The 18,433-nt window shown below is 37.6% G+C and overlaps 1 protein-coding gene across 2 annotated transcripts in view; it reads left to right on the top strand.

Moving 5' to 3' along the window:
• LOC134815032 (tyrosine-protein phosphatase non-receptor type 13-like) overlaps window positions 1-18,433 on the top strand; it is a 37,896-nt gene that overhangs the window by 1,875 nt on the left and 17,588 nt on the right. For both annotated transcript variants that reach the window (XM_063823479.1, XM_063823480.1), the window contains exons 3-11: window positions 237-342; window positions 929-1,097; window positions 2,375-2,453; window positions 3,744-3,860; window positions 6,957-7,057; window positions 9,074-9,186; window positions 11,396-11,561; window positions 11,752-11,823; window positions 12,028-12,205. In XM_063823479.1, the coding sequence (XP_063679549.1) occupies window positions 237-342; window positions 929-1,097; window positions 2,375-2,453; window positions 3,744-3,860; window positions 6,957-7,057; window positions 9,074-9,186; window positions 11,396-11,561; window positions 11,752-11,823; window positions 12,028-12,205 (1,101 nt within the window). The remainder of the gene's footprint in view (window positions 1-236; window positions 343-928; window positions 1,098-2,374; window positions 2,454-3,743; window positions 3,861-6,956; window positions 7,058-9,073; window positions 9,187-11,395; window positions 11,562-11,751; window positions 11,824-12,027; window positions 12,206-18,433) is intronic.

The raw sequence follows: 18,433 nt of genomic DNA, 5'->3' as shown, positions 1-18,433 counted from the left end.
AATGCCTAATGAAATGCTGCTTCAGTCGTTGCCCCAGACTATTGTGTGAAAATGTCCACAAATTGTTGGATGAATTTTTGAAATCACCTACTCGCCCGTGCTAATGACTGAAATAATTTACTCTTCCAACTGTCTATTACCCTGACTTACACCCAGTAAAACCTCACATCCTTTTTAGATAAATATTATAACAACATTATATAACTGAAACTAACAGTGTTCTAATTACTCCACAGGGTCTAGTACGTGAGTTTGACAGTGCTCTGACCTGGGCAACCCCAACAAATGTCAGGGACAGGTTACTTATACTCAACTGTGCTGCCGCTGCTGACATCGTCCCTGGTCAGTTTTACCTCTCTTTGTAGGGTTTTGTAGGTGCTGGAGCTGAAATTAGGTAGTCATTATAATTCCTTTCTTTGTGAACCCTGGTTAGAAACAGTGATAACAACAGATATACACTGTAAGTTCCAGTGTGTCCACTGTCCATATTTCAAGTATAAATCTGGAGACCACACTGCTCACTACACACTACTCACTACTCACTACTCACTACTCACTACTCACTACTCACTACTCACTACTCACTACTCACTACTCACTACTCACTACTCACTACTCACTACTCATTACTCACTACTCACTACTCACTACTCACTACTCACTACTCACTACTCACTACTCACTACTCACTACTCACTACTCACAAGACATTCTTGGCCTGGTAGCACTCTAGCTCGGAACCCAACCCAAGTAACCCAATTAAGTAACTACTCACTACTCACTACTCACTACTCACTACTCACTACTCACTACTCACTACTCACTACTCACTACTCACTACTCACTACTCACTACTCACTACTCACTACTCACTACTCACTACTCACTACTCACTACTCACTACTCACTACTCACTACTCTCTCTCAGACGATGAGCCGGATCACCTGTCATGGCGGAGTATAAAGACACGTGATCAGGAACCAGTCCAGTCCGTCCACCTCACCAAACAGATGGGTTCCGGGTTCGGCTTCTCCCTGGTTACTATTGATAGGAGTGTATACGTGAGGAGACTCCAACCTTACTCTCCTGCTAGCGCGTCAGTTCCCTACTTTATTTTAAACACAAGGATTTATTTAAAAAATTTAACACAACCTTTTAACATAGGAACAGGTTTAAAACACTTACCTGCCTCCGCTACACCACCTGCACTCTTGCGTGCAAACAGGAGCTCACAACAAGTAATAACCACACTACTGGGCCCGGTATTTTAATCTACACAATTGAGTACAGAGAGCAGAGAGCCAGCTAGAGGGTCCTGTACAGTGAACCCAGGATAGAGAGTCCGTGAGTTGGAGCTCACTTTCCCATCAGTCTGTCAAGTTAGAAGTAATGTGGTGATTACAAGGACACGACCTGCCCGCATTAAAGTGCTTGAACCCTGATTAGTACCTCAGAGCTGCCTGGGTACGGCTGACTGCGGCATTAGTGGGGTTAAAATAATGCCCCCGTCAAGTATTCATCAGGGTTATTTTCAGGTTGCGGACCTCTTTAAGGTGTACTGAACCGACGATTGGAGCTCGCTCAGCTCAATCGTTGTGTTATCAATCTCTAACATTGTAATCTAATAAAGGACGATAAACCGTAATTTGTAATTACTTTATTACCTCAAAAGTCAGTGCAGCATGGAGATGAAGTGAGCAGAGTGAGCAGACATCTTAATGCGGGATTAACACCATTATATAATTAATTAACACTTTACTTACTCGAAAATAACGCAATATTTAATTTAGGGATTTAGTATGTTCTTGAAGCTCCTACTAAAATCGCAATATTTTAATCTCACTTACACGACCTAAAATATATTCTTTTACTAAACACGATAAGAGTATTGTAAGCTATTATATCACTGCACACAATGTCTTATGACCTTGTTGTCATATAACTCAGGTCCTAGAACTGTAATTTGCAGATACATCACTTATGTCTTATAGTCAGATCTATCAATAACGAGGTTATGCAATTACAAACAAGCTTACACCCGGGAAAAGTAAACGTCCTACACTGTCTTAACGAAGTTATGTTACACTTCTTCTTAGTATCGTCACATTCTTGACTGGAAAGACTCCAACCCATATACAAAGTATAGCTATGCCCGATATCTAATTATCGTAAATCTTTTCCTTTTTTGGTGATCTAACCCAATATTGTACGCCAAATATTTATAGCATACTCATTACTCATCAAGGTGGGTTCATATAAATATTCTTCTGTTTATTAAAATGCCCCAAGGTAAACAACGGTATCTCAGTGCGCCAAATTGATAATTTTATATAATACCTCAAAAAACTTTTAAAATCAGTTTTATTTTTTCAGGAGCGGGAAGATGCAGGAAGGAGACAGGGTAGTGTCTGTGAACGGTACGAATGTTGGGGCTACCCTCAATCAAAACGGGGTGAGAATCACACCACATCAATTACACATTATCACACCTTATCACACATAGTTGTGTTTCCTTCACTCAACCATTGTCCTATACTTGTAAGAGGCTTTACATTTCTGTAGATATAACTATATATATTTTGTACAATATTTTACACTAAACTGTCTCGTTCTTGTTCATATAATGGAATTTAAATTACATCCCAATGACCTGTGTTCAATGTAGAACCTCATTGAACGAGCCTAATATTTGCTGAAATTGATCAAGGGACTACTAAATATTATTATGTTTATTGTTTACATTATTATAATAATTATACAAAATACATGTTATTGAGAAATAAGCAGAGCAATTTGATATAAAAACAATGACTTCTAGTTCTGCGAGTTTTCTCGATAGCTTTCAAATTTACAACATGTCACAGCTTTATACCAATACAATTGCAGCGAGGATAGCTATTCAAAGTTCATTAAGCCCGTAGTGAATCTCAGGTTCTGCCGAAACATTTTCGAAATAATATATGTAATGTTTTAAGTTTAATCTACGGTTTTATACGAACCGTACCTCCAGTGTCCATCGACAGATAAAAGATTTGTCGTTATTTAGAAAACCTCTGGTAGAATCGTGTTCTTACAAATAGTTAACACGGAGGAAGTCCACAGGTGCCAACTTTAATGAAAAGGGTAAAAACGATCAGAATACACAGTAGTGGCATACTCAGTGCATCTAAGCCTGCAGCGCCTCATAGAACTGTATTCAGCATGACAGGCAGTATATTATGTGATAGAACAGCTATATAACAGTGATAGAACAGCTAGGGAGACTAATGACGTTATACCGTAAGAATGCACTGTAATAATACCAATACACCCTTACTACCAGGGACACCTTTGCCATCTTTTCCACCAAATGATACCTTTTTTAACTAGTAAAGATTTAAAAGAAGCAAGCACAAATAACCAGAAATAACCTGATTAGTGATTATTAAGAATTTCTGACCCCGATGTGCTGTTAACAATTTAACATAGTGTGCTTGCTCATCGTATCATATGACAAGAGACAAGCTTTTCTTGGACAGTTGGAACAAGTATCATTTGCTTTGTTGTTGTTGTTGTTGTTGACAATAACAACTAACAACATTTACTCATTCATGGATACTCTGTCATGGGTTGTTTCCAATCTGATGTACTCATATTAATATGATACAGAGTTACAGATAAACAAGAATCTTATAATTTATCTATGTATATTTTATCTACAAATTATAAGGATGTATTCTCATCTTAATTTGAAAATTTTCAGATTATCCAGCTGCTGAAAAAGGAGAAAGAGATAGAGTTAACTGTAGCTCATGTTAATTTTGACGGTAAAGGTTGTCCCGAAACTACCTACGATAGGAACAGCCCACTGCAATCACCGGTAAGTTACCACTTTTTACCTCTAGTAGAGCCAAGATGAGTGTTTCTTCCCGTCATGGTTAATGATTTGGACTTGGTCCAAAATTAAGTTAACACTTCACAGTCTAGTCAAACTAGTCCCCATTTCCCGCGGAGACAAGTACAAACCTCAACTAGCTCCGTATTTCCCGGTTTCAATACCGGCAGTAATAGGTTTCCAGCTATGGGGTCCAAAGAATCAGGACTGGCTCTATCAATAGAATAATCTACAGTTCCAGTGTTGCCGTATCCTCCTTGTCTTAGTTGTGGGTTGGTGGGAAGTATTGTTATCCACGTGATGCCCATATAAGGAGTGTAGGGGGAAGCAGCCCGGTACTCCAACATCCCCACATCACACTACCCCCATTCCAATACAAATAATTAGTAAACCGATCCTCTCCGCCAAAGCCCGGTAACCATGGTTATCCTTTTAGTGTGATTCACTGTTTTCTGCTGCCCCATCAGTCTAATATATTCGGCACGTTTCAGGAGAATAAAGGGTATTTTCTACCGAGCATTCAGTGAGTTTTCAGGTAATTAAGGTTCAGGGAAACTGCATGCTTCTGTGGCGGGTATTTGTAGTGTTAGTGGGGTTTGGTCTGGTTGAAGGTTGGGTTGTAACGGTCATTGGTAGGTGCCAAGTTGGGTGACCATTCAGCGGAACTCATATCAGAACTTGAGATTTATGAGAGTTCTCTGGGTAGATGTAATTTCTGAGGGAATAGAATGTCCAGAACATTCCAACATCGTGATCTGGTTCATTTCTTTTAAAATTTAAGATAGATCTCGTGAGGCAGAGCGCGAGTTTTTAACAAGACAGTGTTTAGTAGGGAGCATCACAGCTCTCGACAGACAAAGTGAAACAAGATAGATAGATGACTGGTGAAAAATAAATGAGAATAATCGATATTTCGGCACTGATTGGCCTTTCACTAAGATTAATTTTACTTAGATGCAATGTGAGACTTATTTAAATACAATCAACCTTTGTAATAAAATAAATTAATCACATACATTCTTAATTATCTTAAAACTTTCTTGACAAAACTTTTGATCATCATATTCATGATCAGCCGTATTTCAAACCTTGCTTTTTTGCCTTGTTTCACTTTGTCTGCAGAGAGCCGTGACCGCTCCCTACCAAACTGAACAATGTCAAAAGTGAAGTTTAAAAAATGTAATGTCCACATACGTTGTAACTTGTACGCCAGCTGGTATATAATAACGCTCATCAAATCGTTAGTAAATTATATTACACACTTTTAACTGTACCTGAACTGAGCCGTGTTATCAAATTACGCGTAACTCGCACCTAAGGAGTTGGGTTTTGTTTTGGAATTGTTCCAATATGATCCACGCGCCATAGTTACGCTTGACGAGGTAGCAGATACTTTTGGTTTTTCAATAAATAATGGTGATTGGTTTATTAAAGAAGAACCGAGAATTAATGACCAATATTAATAAAGTAATGTTAATAAAACATTCAAACTTTTAAAATTAAATTACTCAGTTCGGTGTTCCTGAGAAAGTCTCACTGTCTATCCAAACAAATTTCATTCTAGAAGAGAATAATAATAATATAGTAATATTATAAAGAAAAGTTCTAGAACCCCTCTGCAGTTTCTACATGTAGATTGTAAGATTGTAGTCCCTGTAACTCTGTAACACAACCCAAATAATTTACTTGTACTTCCAGTACATTTCCTTGCTCCAATATGACACGCCTTACATAATCGTATAATGTCACAATATTAAGAGGTCACCTGATAATAAGCCTGTTATCTAACTGTATTAAATTATGATCTCAAACTTACCCTAAAGTAATTTTTGACTGTATTAAGTTATAAAATATTACTAGTTGTTACTTAAAACTTTTAAATATGGGAACAGTGCATTATAACATGATATCCACTCCTGTGAAACAATGGGTGTTTCTACCTTGTCAAATTATCTTATCTCTACTTCATAACCACAAAGATGTTGCCGTCAATATTTTCACGTCGAGACTTGACTTGACTGAAAAGATAAAATGTAATAGGGGCTGTGCGTCGGGGGTAATGACTCTTAATTCAACACACATACATTAAGCTTAGATTTATATTCTATACTTTTAGTGTGTATAAGCGCAGGTATATTGTACTGGAACAGGTTCTAGAAACACATAATTGAAACGAAAAGTGTATGGGAGACTGGAGATACAGATAATTGTTTTAGTACTGTGAATGTACCAATACCATGACCGTTAACACACCATGTTTTTTATCCACTTATCAACGAGTAACCTCAGCTCCCAAGGATACATGCACTCTGAAAATGTATAAATTATTGTGGGTACGGACTATGGCTGTACCCAAACAAATTGACATGAAAGTTATTACATGTATTGAGTGCGCTGGTTTCTATTTGGGTATTTAGACCAGGGTTTATCGGTAAACAGTTCTTCCGGCTCATTCGTTACAACTGTATAAATATGAAAAATAGCGGAGTATGCATAATGCATATTGTGGCTCACATTTGTATCTAGTTAGCTATTCTGCAGTGTAAAATGCAAACAGAAGCAGGTGATAGTATACAGTGCAGTCACGTGAAGTGTAGTCACGTGATATTACACGTGATATTACACGTGATATTACACGTGATATTACACGTGGTATTACACGTGATATTACACGTTATATTACACATGATATTACACGTGATATTATAGAGTGGAGCTCAGTTAGATTTTAGTTGTTAGTCTGCACCTGTTGCTCTCATTCTCTCTCACATTATACAGATATTATGTGTAAATTTGTATGAAAATATTATTCATTGCACTATTCTAAACTTTTCAAACATGTAATATCTGGCTGTAATATCTGGCTGGGAGATGAAATACACTTGTTATGACACTTAATAGTGGTACTGGGGCTTTGCTCTGTTGATTAGCGTATTGTAACATTGTTATTCAACTTCCCACAAGTATCTATAAGGTTACCCCCCCCCCCGTATCCCCCCCCCCGGTTACCCCCCCCCCCCACCCTCCCCCCGTTACCCTACAAGCTCCACTCTAACCAGTATACAGCACAATGTTTCCCAGGCACTAGACAACAGTTACAAGTTAGCTCTGGATCTGTCCTTCAGTTCTCCTGGGACTCTCTCTAACTGCAGCGAGGCCTCCTCAACCATCTACAGAAACAAGTTAGTAACAACTAAATATTCAGACAAGTAAAAAGGAGAAAAAAGGGATATCCCTAACCCTTGTTGCTAAGGAACACAGCGAGTATACCAAAGTGGCTCTTGTTTGTAAAAGGTGCATCAACTATTCCGTCCAAAAATTATAATATTAACGAAATTACTGGAAAAATTACGTAAAATCATTTATAAGACCTCAAATTGGTCACAACAGATATTGTTGAACTTGGTAATTATTGACTTTTTGTTGGTATTTCGTTATTTTTTGTGTGGTAAATAGTTGTATATTATTATGTTATACTAATTACGCAAGGTTTAAAAACCTAAAGCGGGAAACTTGTAAACCTTCACCGTATATATAATAATGTTGCATTTAAATGTTTCACATTTGAACTTGTTGCCATGCTGTGTGGTGAATAGTGTCCTGTGCGGTGGGTCGTGTCCTCGGATTATATAAACAGAATGATCACCATTATATAATACTTTAACGGTAAAATATTAAAATCCCACCGCAATGAGTAGCTTTCTATTTATTAGAAACATTCAAGGTTACTTTTTCAAGTTTTTAACATGGAAACCCTCTTTTAAAATGTGAGTTTGTGGCTTTCTAGAATACTTAATTTAGTCGATAACCAAAGTTCATCTTCTGTGTGAGACACTCAGCACTCAGCTTAGATGATTCTAGCACAATCACAGCGTCATGTCACTCAGAAAGGTGGATATCCTTATTTTACAATTCAAATTTTAAAATAAAAACGCAGAGAGAGCCGGGCATGTTCCACTCGTTATCTAACAAGCAACTCTTATCTGTCTAAATCAATTACTGTGTCTTCTCTATTTACTCTTTGTGACGCTATTTTCACCTCCTCTCATTACGTCATCTTGTAAATCAGTCTACAGTTGCTCACATGATGCGGTATTGTATTGTACCGCTCCTAAAACCAGTATTGGCACTTTAAAAGCCTGGCAGATAATAAATACTTAAACATTGTACACGTTTATCTATTTAAGCTTTTAGGCGACATTTATCCGAGCTCACTTTTTTATCTGCATATTTTGAGCGGTGAGTTACGTAGTCGAGCTGAATAGATCAGACGATGGCATGCAATTAGAAAAACTTGTAAATTGATGAGTTGTTGAGGAAGACATGATACTTTCTGCTTGCTAATTTTTAAGCATTTATCTTAATTTGTTTCTACTCACTACTACAGCACTGACTGTTACTAATATGTCAGTAGACGAAGTAGAAAGTATTAGATCTGTTTCAATACGCAATGAAAATCAATTTCCACCTGGTGAAGGAGAAAAAATTAATCATGGATTCAGATTTCAGATCCATAAACGGAGATCTGGGCAATCCATACAATTCATTAAGGATTCATTTTGGGCCATTTTTATTGTTCAAAACCTGGATATCTTATCCGTGATTGAGGGTTAAACGAAAAAAATATTGTTCCCAGAGTTATCAGAAGTGTTAGAAATCCTGGTCCGATAAACCGACTCCAACACCTCTTAAAACTCGGTTATAATCTTTTTGTTAATAAAGAGGTCCAAATTGTGGACCTTTGAAGTTGAAACCTGCCGATGAGTTGACTCTTTTGAAGGCGGTATTTTAGCATTTGTCACGTCGTGCTTAATAAAGGACAGATAATAGAAATTTGATTAATGATGGCGAGGTTCCCTACCGTTTTCAAGTACTGTGTAATGAACTAGCTAGAATCCTTGTTCCTCATATTAAAACTCTAATGTGTCATGTAGCGAGCCAAAGATTCAATACAAAAAACACACTTTAAGCTTCTGATCAAGTCCGTTTTATTGTTACAACCTTATTATCTATCCGCGTGTCTATAAACTAACTCTACAAACGCATACCTTATAAACCGTGTTGCCTCTTTGCTTTGATAAGCCGAAATTAGTTGTGTTCGTGTAGCCGAGCCATGTAATTCTGAATTAAGTTATACATTATACAATTTCCCTTTTGTCGGGCATGTTTCCAATAATGTTAACACTCACCTCCCACAGTGGTATGAGTAATACAGGGTGTGACAGTACGCTGCGCGGCAACCTGCGCGCTGACATGCGCAGCGATGCACAAACAGACTCCAGGAAAAACGGACACAGAAACATTTCTGTCGGTGAGTGTTCTCATCCTTTTTAATTTTTTCCCTACTCTTGCCGAAGGCAAAAAGATCGTAGGGAATAAGTAATCGGGTTTGGATATATGAGGTGGCCCGATGGACCTGCGATGATGACAAAAGTCTGCTCCTTTGAAATATAGACCACTCCCCTATAATTATGTGTATAGGAAGCGTCTGTTATGCTGCGCGCGACACTAGCCATGTGTTAATTAATTACAGCGAAATTCCTCCTTCGCAAAGTTATTTTCCGCAATTTTCTGGATTCATTTATTGTTGATGCGCGGCGCTGCATTGGTCAAATAAATCGTCAATTTTTACCATGCACGAATCCCACTCATTTATAAACAACATAGTATGTAAATATTATTATTATTATAAAACAGGATCTTACCGACAAAAATGATTCTTAAAAATACCTTAATGCGGTAAACTGTACCCTTGAAAAAGATTTTCCCAACATCTGTTGCATGCAGCTATATCTTTAATTTCGTTCAATTCATACGAGTTGTCCATTTGCAAACTTCTACAATTTAAATCACTTCTTAAAACCGATAACAAGTTCATTCTAGGTCTCCCCAATCTTCCAATGAATAAATTATCTGATTCAATAGCAAATGAGAGAGCCGTTTGGGCTGGGGTGTTCTCCATACTCCTGAGAATGTGTCCAAACATTTTCCACCGCTGGTGTTCAATACGCTTGGATAACTTTTCAACTTTGTAAATATGGTGCACTTTTTTCCAGTCACACTTTTCACGCAAAAGAATTAATGGTACAAGTACATGGTACATGGTAGGGAAAATTGATCGTGCGTGGTTTAACCGCGGCGAAATTCTTGTTTAATTTTTAAACTATCTGTTTTTCATCATATTTCTCGCAAGAATTGCTTATATTTGATTTTGTTAATTGATCGTTTAGACTCGTCTAAAAAGAGGCTAAGTAAAAAATTATGACACGATTTCTAACTTTCAACATGAAGTATGGATTACACTAGTTGAGCTGTCAAGAATTAATATAGTAAATTGTGATCTATCGTCTAAACGAAATCTAAAGAAAGAATCTCTAGAATGGCATTTCGTTGTTTGTAATATTTTAGGTCATATGAAACTAACTGGGGCCGGGGGCGAACATATTTAAAGATGCCTCATAATCGCATCAACCGATAGCTAACCACATTTCACTCTAAGTTATCCATTATGATAGTCGCCAGAGCGTATCAATCCGTGAAAAAGTTGCTCTAGCAAAGTCTCATATGTCACAATTGTCTTATAATTTTCCATAAATTTACTAGTTTAATTATTTTAGTCTGAATTTTAAATAAATTAAAGTCGGGCAGTTTCTTTATTTTATTAGTCCGGCATGCCATGACTTAAGTGTATGCGATAATTATATGTCGCAAGAAATGTAATGAGAGTTGAAATGTAACTTACTACTGTGACGCATTATCAAATGTGTTTAGTTATGAAAACATTACAGTTGATAAAAATACTTTCATTAAATGACATGAGCTCCTGGCGAAAGAAATTTGAGTTTGCAATTTTATTTCGTGGTAAGTCACTCTAACCTCTGGACAACAAAGCGGTCGATTTTTTTGTTGTTAAAATTCTTCTTCCTTTTCATCTTAAATTTAGGTAGCCAGCTGCTTCTAGTGCAAATGAAAAATCTCAGCTGTTTTACACTTTACAGTGTAGTAAAAAAATGAGTGTTTCACAACATAGTTACTTCTTCAAATTAGTGTTCCTTCTCTTTTTCTGCGACATATTTATTACAATAGACGAGAGCACATCAAAACAATCGTTTTAAACCTCAACATTGTTAACCACTAATAATCAATAATAATAATATAAAGCGTGGCAGCAACAATCTCTCGTTACCACACTACAATAACACACAACACACTACTACACTACACTAATCTCAATCTCACACTACAATAACACACAACACACTACTACACTACACTAATCTCAATACCACACTACAATAACACACTACTACACTACACTAATCTCAATACCACACTACAATAACACACTACTACACTACACTAATCTCAATACCACACTACAATAACACACTACTACACTACACTAATCTCAATACCACACTACAATAACACAGTACTACACTACACTAATCTCAATCTCACACTACAATAACACACAACACACTACTACACTACACTAATCTCAATACCACACTACACAGGATCAGTGGGGGACAGTATGTCAACAAGTTCCTCGCACGAAGTAGCTCTAACTCACTCCTCCTCGGAGAGTGACCCCACAACCCGCTCCTCACTCTCGCCTAGATACGAGCCTAGTTCTAGTAGATACGAGCACGGCTCACCTGGATCACATGGTTACGAACGAAGGTTTGTTTAATTTACTAGGTACTACTATTGTAGATATCTTATTAGGCTGTTTCCTTTGTAGTTTCACTTTTTAATTAGGATAGTATCTCCTTCTGCCGTATCTGAAGTGTTACTTAAGGTGGTATCTACCCCCCGGCCCCCGCCCCCCCCCCCCCCTTAAGATGGTATCTGATACCAGCTCCCTCTGTAGGTACGAGACACCTCCAGTACAAAGTAGACCAGATACCAGGACTTCCCTTACCAGCTCAATCAGTAGTCACAGGTACACCTTACTTTACCAGCATTAGTGAAATATATATAGTGAAATCTATTATATTTATTTAATTTTCTTTGTCATTGATTTCGTGAGAGGAATTCTTTAATACTACTTTCAATTGCTTCTAGAAGAAAAGAAACCACTAACTGCGCTTAACAACATTGTCATGTTGAGTAACCTGTTACTTATCACACCCATCGCATACCTCAGCTCCGTAAACAAGGACTATTACCGGGAGTCAGTGGAGAGTTTACCTCTCTCCGTACAAAGCTTGGGATCCACCGAGTACATCGTCCTACCCAACCACGGCAAGGGTATTGGGATTGGCATCTCCGGCAAATCTGGAGTCATTATCCGGAATATACTGCAAGGATCTATTGCTGATAAGGTGCGTATTGTTCAGCTTGATATGTATGGTTAAAGAAAGATATGTTTAATATTGCTTTAATAATTTGATCAGACATGAGGGATTCGATATTGTATGCTAATTAATTTGATTCTTTTGTGTGGATGTCTTGAATATTTTACATATATTTGTCCTGAATTTTATTGTTGCCTTAGAAATAACAGTCAATAGGTACACAGTGAATTTATTGGTTTACGTAACGACGTCCTATTTTCAATACGGATCTCATGAGTCATGACTGTAGAATGAGAAGATATCAAGTCCTACGTACAACAATAAATATAAATAAGCAGAGTACACTAGATCCACTATAATAAATAAAAACAAGCCATGCTTTTATATTAAGTTAACATACTACTTCACATCTCGTCACTACATGTAACTAATGAAGAATTGTGGTGTCACTATACCAATCTGTCACAATACTCTCTCCTACACTTTTACTAAGATCAGAGGAGAGAGAGAGATTGTAAAACTGGCGCTCCATTATTAAATTATGTATCTCAATTGAAATATATCAAAGTAATGGTCAAATAATCGGTTGGTTGTTAAGCCTAACCGGTATGGTACTTTCTAGGATGTCTAATTTAATGTCTAGATCAGTAAAAACAGACCGATTCTATTAAGAATAAACGGAATATTCATTACAAGGATCTATTCTAATTTTGGAACAATACTGTTTCTTCTTAAATTATATTTACTATCTTACAAGTTAGACCAGAGGATACTTCTCAACACTACGATTTGGCGGGGATTCGAGTACTATAAAAACTACAATTCAGTATTGAGTATTCTCGTGTAGTGTAAAGCGAGACGGCAGAACATTTCTTTATTCTTATCGCGAAACTTGGCTCCGACTGGGTATTTTCATGCCGACTCCTGAATTGCCAGTACCTATCGCTTGCAATTCATTACCAATTATGTATCGGTTAATATTATCTGGGAAATCAAACCCCCCAATAATCAGTATATATTATATTATGAGGATATGTGGATATACATTCACCTGTTACCATCCCTGCGTCATAACGACTCCTATTGTTACATTTCAATTTAGCTCAAATTTCGATAAGCTGTACAAATAAATAAACATTCCCGCCCGGATATTTTGGGTAGCCGTTAATAAAACAGCGCACTCTTATAAAACTACAAGCAATATTGCCACTACAGGATCTAATCAGCTGGCATGCGTAGATACCTCCCTCCTGATTAAATAAATAACACACTACACAAGTCCAATATATTATAGTGCAAGTGAACTGTCCAAGTTGTATTACATCTTGATTAATCATGTATGCTGTACACTTGGTGTGATATATTCAGTACATGTAATATTCAGTGGCTACCACCAATGTGAAACTATACAGTAAACTGTGTGTAACGTATGTGTAGTGTCTCTGTTTTTACAATGTGTAGTTTTTAAGTGTAAAGATTGTCGGGGCGGGCACGTTATGATGTTTAGTGTGCAGATTATCATGGACTGGACACTTAATTAATTTTATCATAAGATTATAGAAACTAATTCACTTAGAGTAGCTTTATTATAGAAATCTCTAACACTCCCATATCTTCGAATCTGTACCCTCCTAGGGTAGCGGGCTGGAGTTATGTATAAGACAAATTCAACATATTCGGGTTTAAACCCGTAATTTGTATTTTCAGAAGATTTGATGAATTTTAGTTGGTTTGCTGAAATAAAGAGAGGAAATTCACCCACTTTTCTCTATTATACACGTCTCACAGTGATGACTACAATATTTACAGGCCCCATAACACTCCCACTCGCCATCATCAACACACTCATGTACATGTGAATAAAACATTACATATTTCAGTGATATTGCTTTATCGTAAATAAAGAGATGTTTTAATTTAAATGGCGCCAACATCCTCTGTGAAGAGAGAGAGACCTAAATCAGTTGGCGTTACCGATGTGTACAGAGGTCGCGTAGTCACCCAGGCTCCGATTTGTTTTACATCAGCAAGTTATGTTGCTCAGCTGTTTTCGTTAAATACCCGATCCTTTTTAGGATTATTAAGGTATTTAATTGCTTCTTAAATAGCCTATTACCCCTTGCATTGTTGAACACAAAAACTTGCTGTCAGAAAGTGTGCGTAAGTAACAGCGGTGATGTCATTCGTGACGAGGTTTCAGGGTCACGTGACGAGGTTTCAGGGTCACGTGACGAGGTTTCAGGGTCACGTGACAAGGTTTCAGGGTCACGTGACGAGGTTTCAGGGTCACGTGACGAGGTTTCAGGGTCACATGATTGATCGGAGTGAGCTGATGATGAATGGATCGTGAGAGATGAGCATGTCAGAAATGTAGACATGTCACGGAAAAGACGTGAGGAGTGGTGTAGTGGTGTGCAGTGCAATAGTAGGAGAGATGTTACACCTTGACATAATAGTGTCTAGTGATGTAGGCAGCTCCATAGGTATTAGGTAATACTGAAAACAACAAATCATTATTCAGTGCAGGTTTTAGTCACCTATGTCCATGGGTGTAGGCATGATTTTCTTCATGAGGGGGCCAAAATTTTAGAGTTTTTCAAATTTAGCACGCGCTTTGGCCACAGCCTGAATTTAAAAAACAGCAAAGCGTGTAAAAGGCCAAGCTGAGCAATTTGGTAATAGAGATCATTTTCAAACACAGTTTCAAGTACGATTAAAATAATATGATTTAAAATGCATTTTAGGGCCTGCAAGCAGCTCTTGCGAAATAAGTGTAGTTCGAAAAAGGTATTCTCTCGGAAAAATTTCAGGAAATTTGATTCCAGAATTGAAATCTAGCAATGTGAAATGATAAATCCACAAAGATTTTGTTGTGCCAATTTAATTAAGGGTAAAAGGAAAAGTCCTGCAAATTTTGAAAAATATGCTTACAGTAATAGGTCTCACTCTCAAAGAGGGTACAAATGCAAGGAGGGAGAAACTGGAACAATTCTTGGAAAATTTGTTTTAAGGAATGAATTCTAGCAATGAGGTAATTAAATGTAAATTTAAAATGTAAATTTAGACTACAAGCCGGGGCAAACTGTGTCCTGCTAATTTACTCCCACGGCATAAAAGAGTAATCAGTAATGTTATCTGAATTTTATAATCGCTAGGCTTCTGAACTTCTGATGAATCCTGACATGTAATATGTTTTGTCTTAAAAGCCCCCTCCCGGGTTGCAACATTGCCATGTTACGCAAATAATTGCCGCGCTAACGAAATATTTGCCATCTTAGCAAAATATGCGCCGTGTTATGATGTATTTGCCAGGCTGCGCGTGATGATGCAAATATTTCATAAGGAGGCGAATTTTACGTTAGGAAAATGCGCATTCTTAGCAAAATATTTGCCAAACGGTCAGACGCGCGCTGCACGCTTCTTTTTAGTTTGTTTACGCGAGAATGAAATCTTCGCATTCTTAGCAAAATATTCGCCTCCTTATAATTTATTTGCGCGAGAGTTAAATCTACGCTTTCTTAGCAAAATATTCGCCACCTTATAATTTATTTGCGCGAGAGTTAAATCTACGCTTTCTTAGCAAAATATTCGCCACCTTATAATTTATTTGCGGGAGAGTTAAATCTACGCTTTCTTAGCATAATATTTGCCGCCTTATAATTTATTTGCGGGAGAGTTAAATCTAGGTACGCTTTCTTAGGAAAATCTTTGCCACCTTATATTTTACATAACTTCATTTGTGATAGGAATTAGGATCATATGCTGCTTACGACTCTGCAGTGGATCACATACTGTATACGTGGATTGAACTGACCCGAAGGAATTATGATCAGTGGATCAAAATACATAACGTGACCGACGAATCGCGTCCACAAGATCACTTCGAAATAAGTAACGTAAACCGGCCTGACGAATCACTTGATGAGTTTATGATCCAAAAGAAGGATAGGATCTGACCTGAACTTGGAAATAAGATAGGATATTGTGTCGCACTGAATATAATAGAGTACGCTACCTGGATTGTAGTGCGACACATACTGTAGTCAGTGTAGTGCGAAAGATTACTTTTATAGTGTTAGCAGTTAAAAATCTAAACTTCATCCCGTTTCAAATATCAAACCACAGTACGAATTATTGCACTAATGCCGGTTATAATGAGGTCTAAAACACACGCTCAAAGTTAAAGTGTGTTTATATTTACCAAATCCAATTAAACTTTAGTTGATGTTAACTTGTTAATTATAACTGTGTACGAGTACGACTACCTACCTAACAGTAACCGCTTCGATTTGTTTAACAAAACATCATTTTCCGAACTAGAGTGCGGTACCTATGACTTAGACTTTACTCCGCTAGAAACAACAAAATTTAAACAATTGGACAGTAGCGAATCTACCTAGCGAACTTTAGTGTTAGAACTTAGCGGTGACCGACAACTAGGAACCTCTCATTCCGGCCTCCCACAGCTAGGTATCACATGACATGGCCCAATCAGTGACGTATCATTTGTGATGTGATCCATATTATTCACATGACAGTTTAGTAAGTAGTTGTGTTTGAGAAGTGTTTGAGCTCTCGGCATGTGTTCACATAATGGACGTGAACCAGGTCCAAAAGGGGCTGGTTCTCGTATCCAAGGATGTGAGCCGAGCATGCACTGAAGCGGAAAGCTGCTGAACAGCCCAAGGCAGTAGAGCCAAGGCGTCCGGATCTGCACAGCACTCTGAAGCGAAGACCTCAGAAGAATTCCTCCTTCCTTCTACATGCACCTCCACGAGACGGGACCAGCCCTTTGTTATCTTCGGCGGGAAGACAGATCGGAATGTACGAGTCGTTGCCTTCTCTACAGCCCGGAACCTTGCTACGCTGGCATGGTAGCAGCTGGATTGCAGACGGCACGTTTTACGTCGCCCCGAATATATTCACCCAGAGCTATACGATTCATGCTGTTATTGACCAGAAATTTTTGCTGTGAAATCAGTGGATACCTGAAGGTTGAGAGATGGACGCCTCGAGATTGTTCTACAACAAACTTTTTGTGAATTACCTAAGTTATGTTTGTAAACAGTAAAATAATCAATTCGTCAATCATGGATATGCAGATGATCCAGTTTCTCTCTAAACTTAAAACTCCGTAATATTTTAAATCGATTTACTCGCGCATTCTTGGAAAAATAATTGCCAAACAGTTTGACGCGCGTTGCACGCCCCTTTTTGGTTTGTTTACGCGAGAATGCAATCTTCGCATTATTAGCAAAATATTCGCGTCCTTATAATTATTTGCGCGACGCAAATAAATCTTCGCTTCCTTAGGGAAATATTCGCCACTTTATAATTTATTTGCGAGAGGATTCAATTTGTGTTTTTTATGTTCGTGCAGTTCTTAGCAAAATATTTATCTGAACGAAAGCTCAAAATTTACCGAGAAATTGACCGTCTAATTTATTTATTTTAATGACTGTTTCTGACCTAAAATTGCACAAAAAATCGATTTAACTAGGTTTCAGAACCTATTAACAAATCCTTATTCCTCAAAATTTATGTTTTATAGTTAATACGAGCAACAAGCAACGCCAACATGTAGGTATATTGTATTGATCCTTCGGTTCTACAGCTCTTGACCTAGGGCTGAAACCGTAAGATCGAGGCAATCCTCACCTCAACTGATCGAACTTGATCGGAGAGCAGAGTACGACAAAACACAGCAGGTAAGCAATTCATTTTTCTGACTGTTCCTCACCTGTACAACGTTGCACGAGAAATCAATTTAAATTGGTTTTACAGCCCTAATCATGACCTACGGCTACGGAGTTGAACTTAAGCTGAGACCGAAAGATCGAGGCAATCCTCACCTTCAATGATCGAACAGGTACTACTAACATCGATCACGTGATATGACCGTAAGTTGACCCGAACTAAAGTCAACTACCTTCTGAACACGCACTGAAGTCCACCAGGGAAATATATTGAAAAATATATTTTGTCAAACTCGAAGAAAACTTCTTGTGAATTACCTAAGTTATGTTTGTAAACAGTAAAATAACTAATTCGTCAATCATGGATATGCAGATGATCCAGTTTCTCTCTAAACTTAAAACTTCGTGATATTTCAATCGATTTTACTCGAATTCTTTAAAAAATATTTGCCTAATAACGGTCTGACGCGCGTTGCACGCTCCTTTTTAGTTTGTTTACACGAAAATGAAATCTTCGCATTGTTAGCAAAATATTCGCCTCCTTATAATTTATTTGCGC

Source organism: Bolinopsis microptera, chromosome 5 (assembly GCF_026151205.1).
Source record: "Bolinopsis microptera isolate Bmic1 chromosome 5, MBARI_Bmic_1.0, whole genome shotgun sequence".
Classification (NCBI taxonomy): Eukaryota; Metazoa; Ctenophora; class Tentaculata; order Lobata; family Bolinopsidae; genus Bolinopsis; species Bolinopsis microptera.
This window is presented reverse-complemented; position numbering and strand designations above follow the sequence as displayed.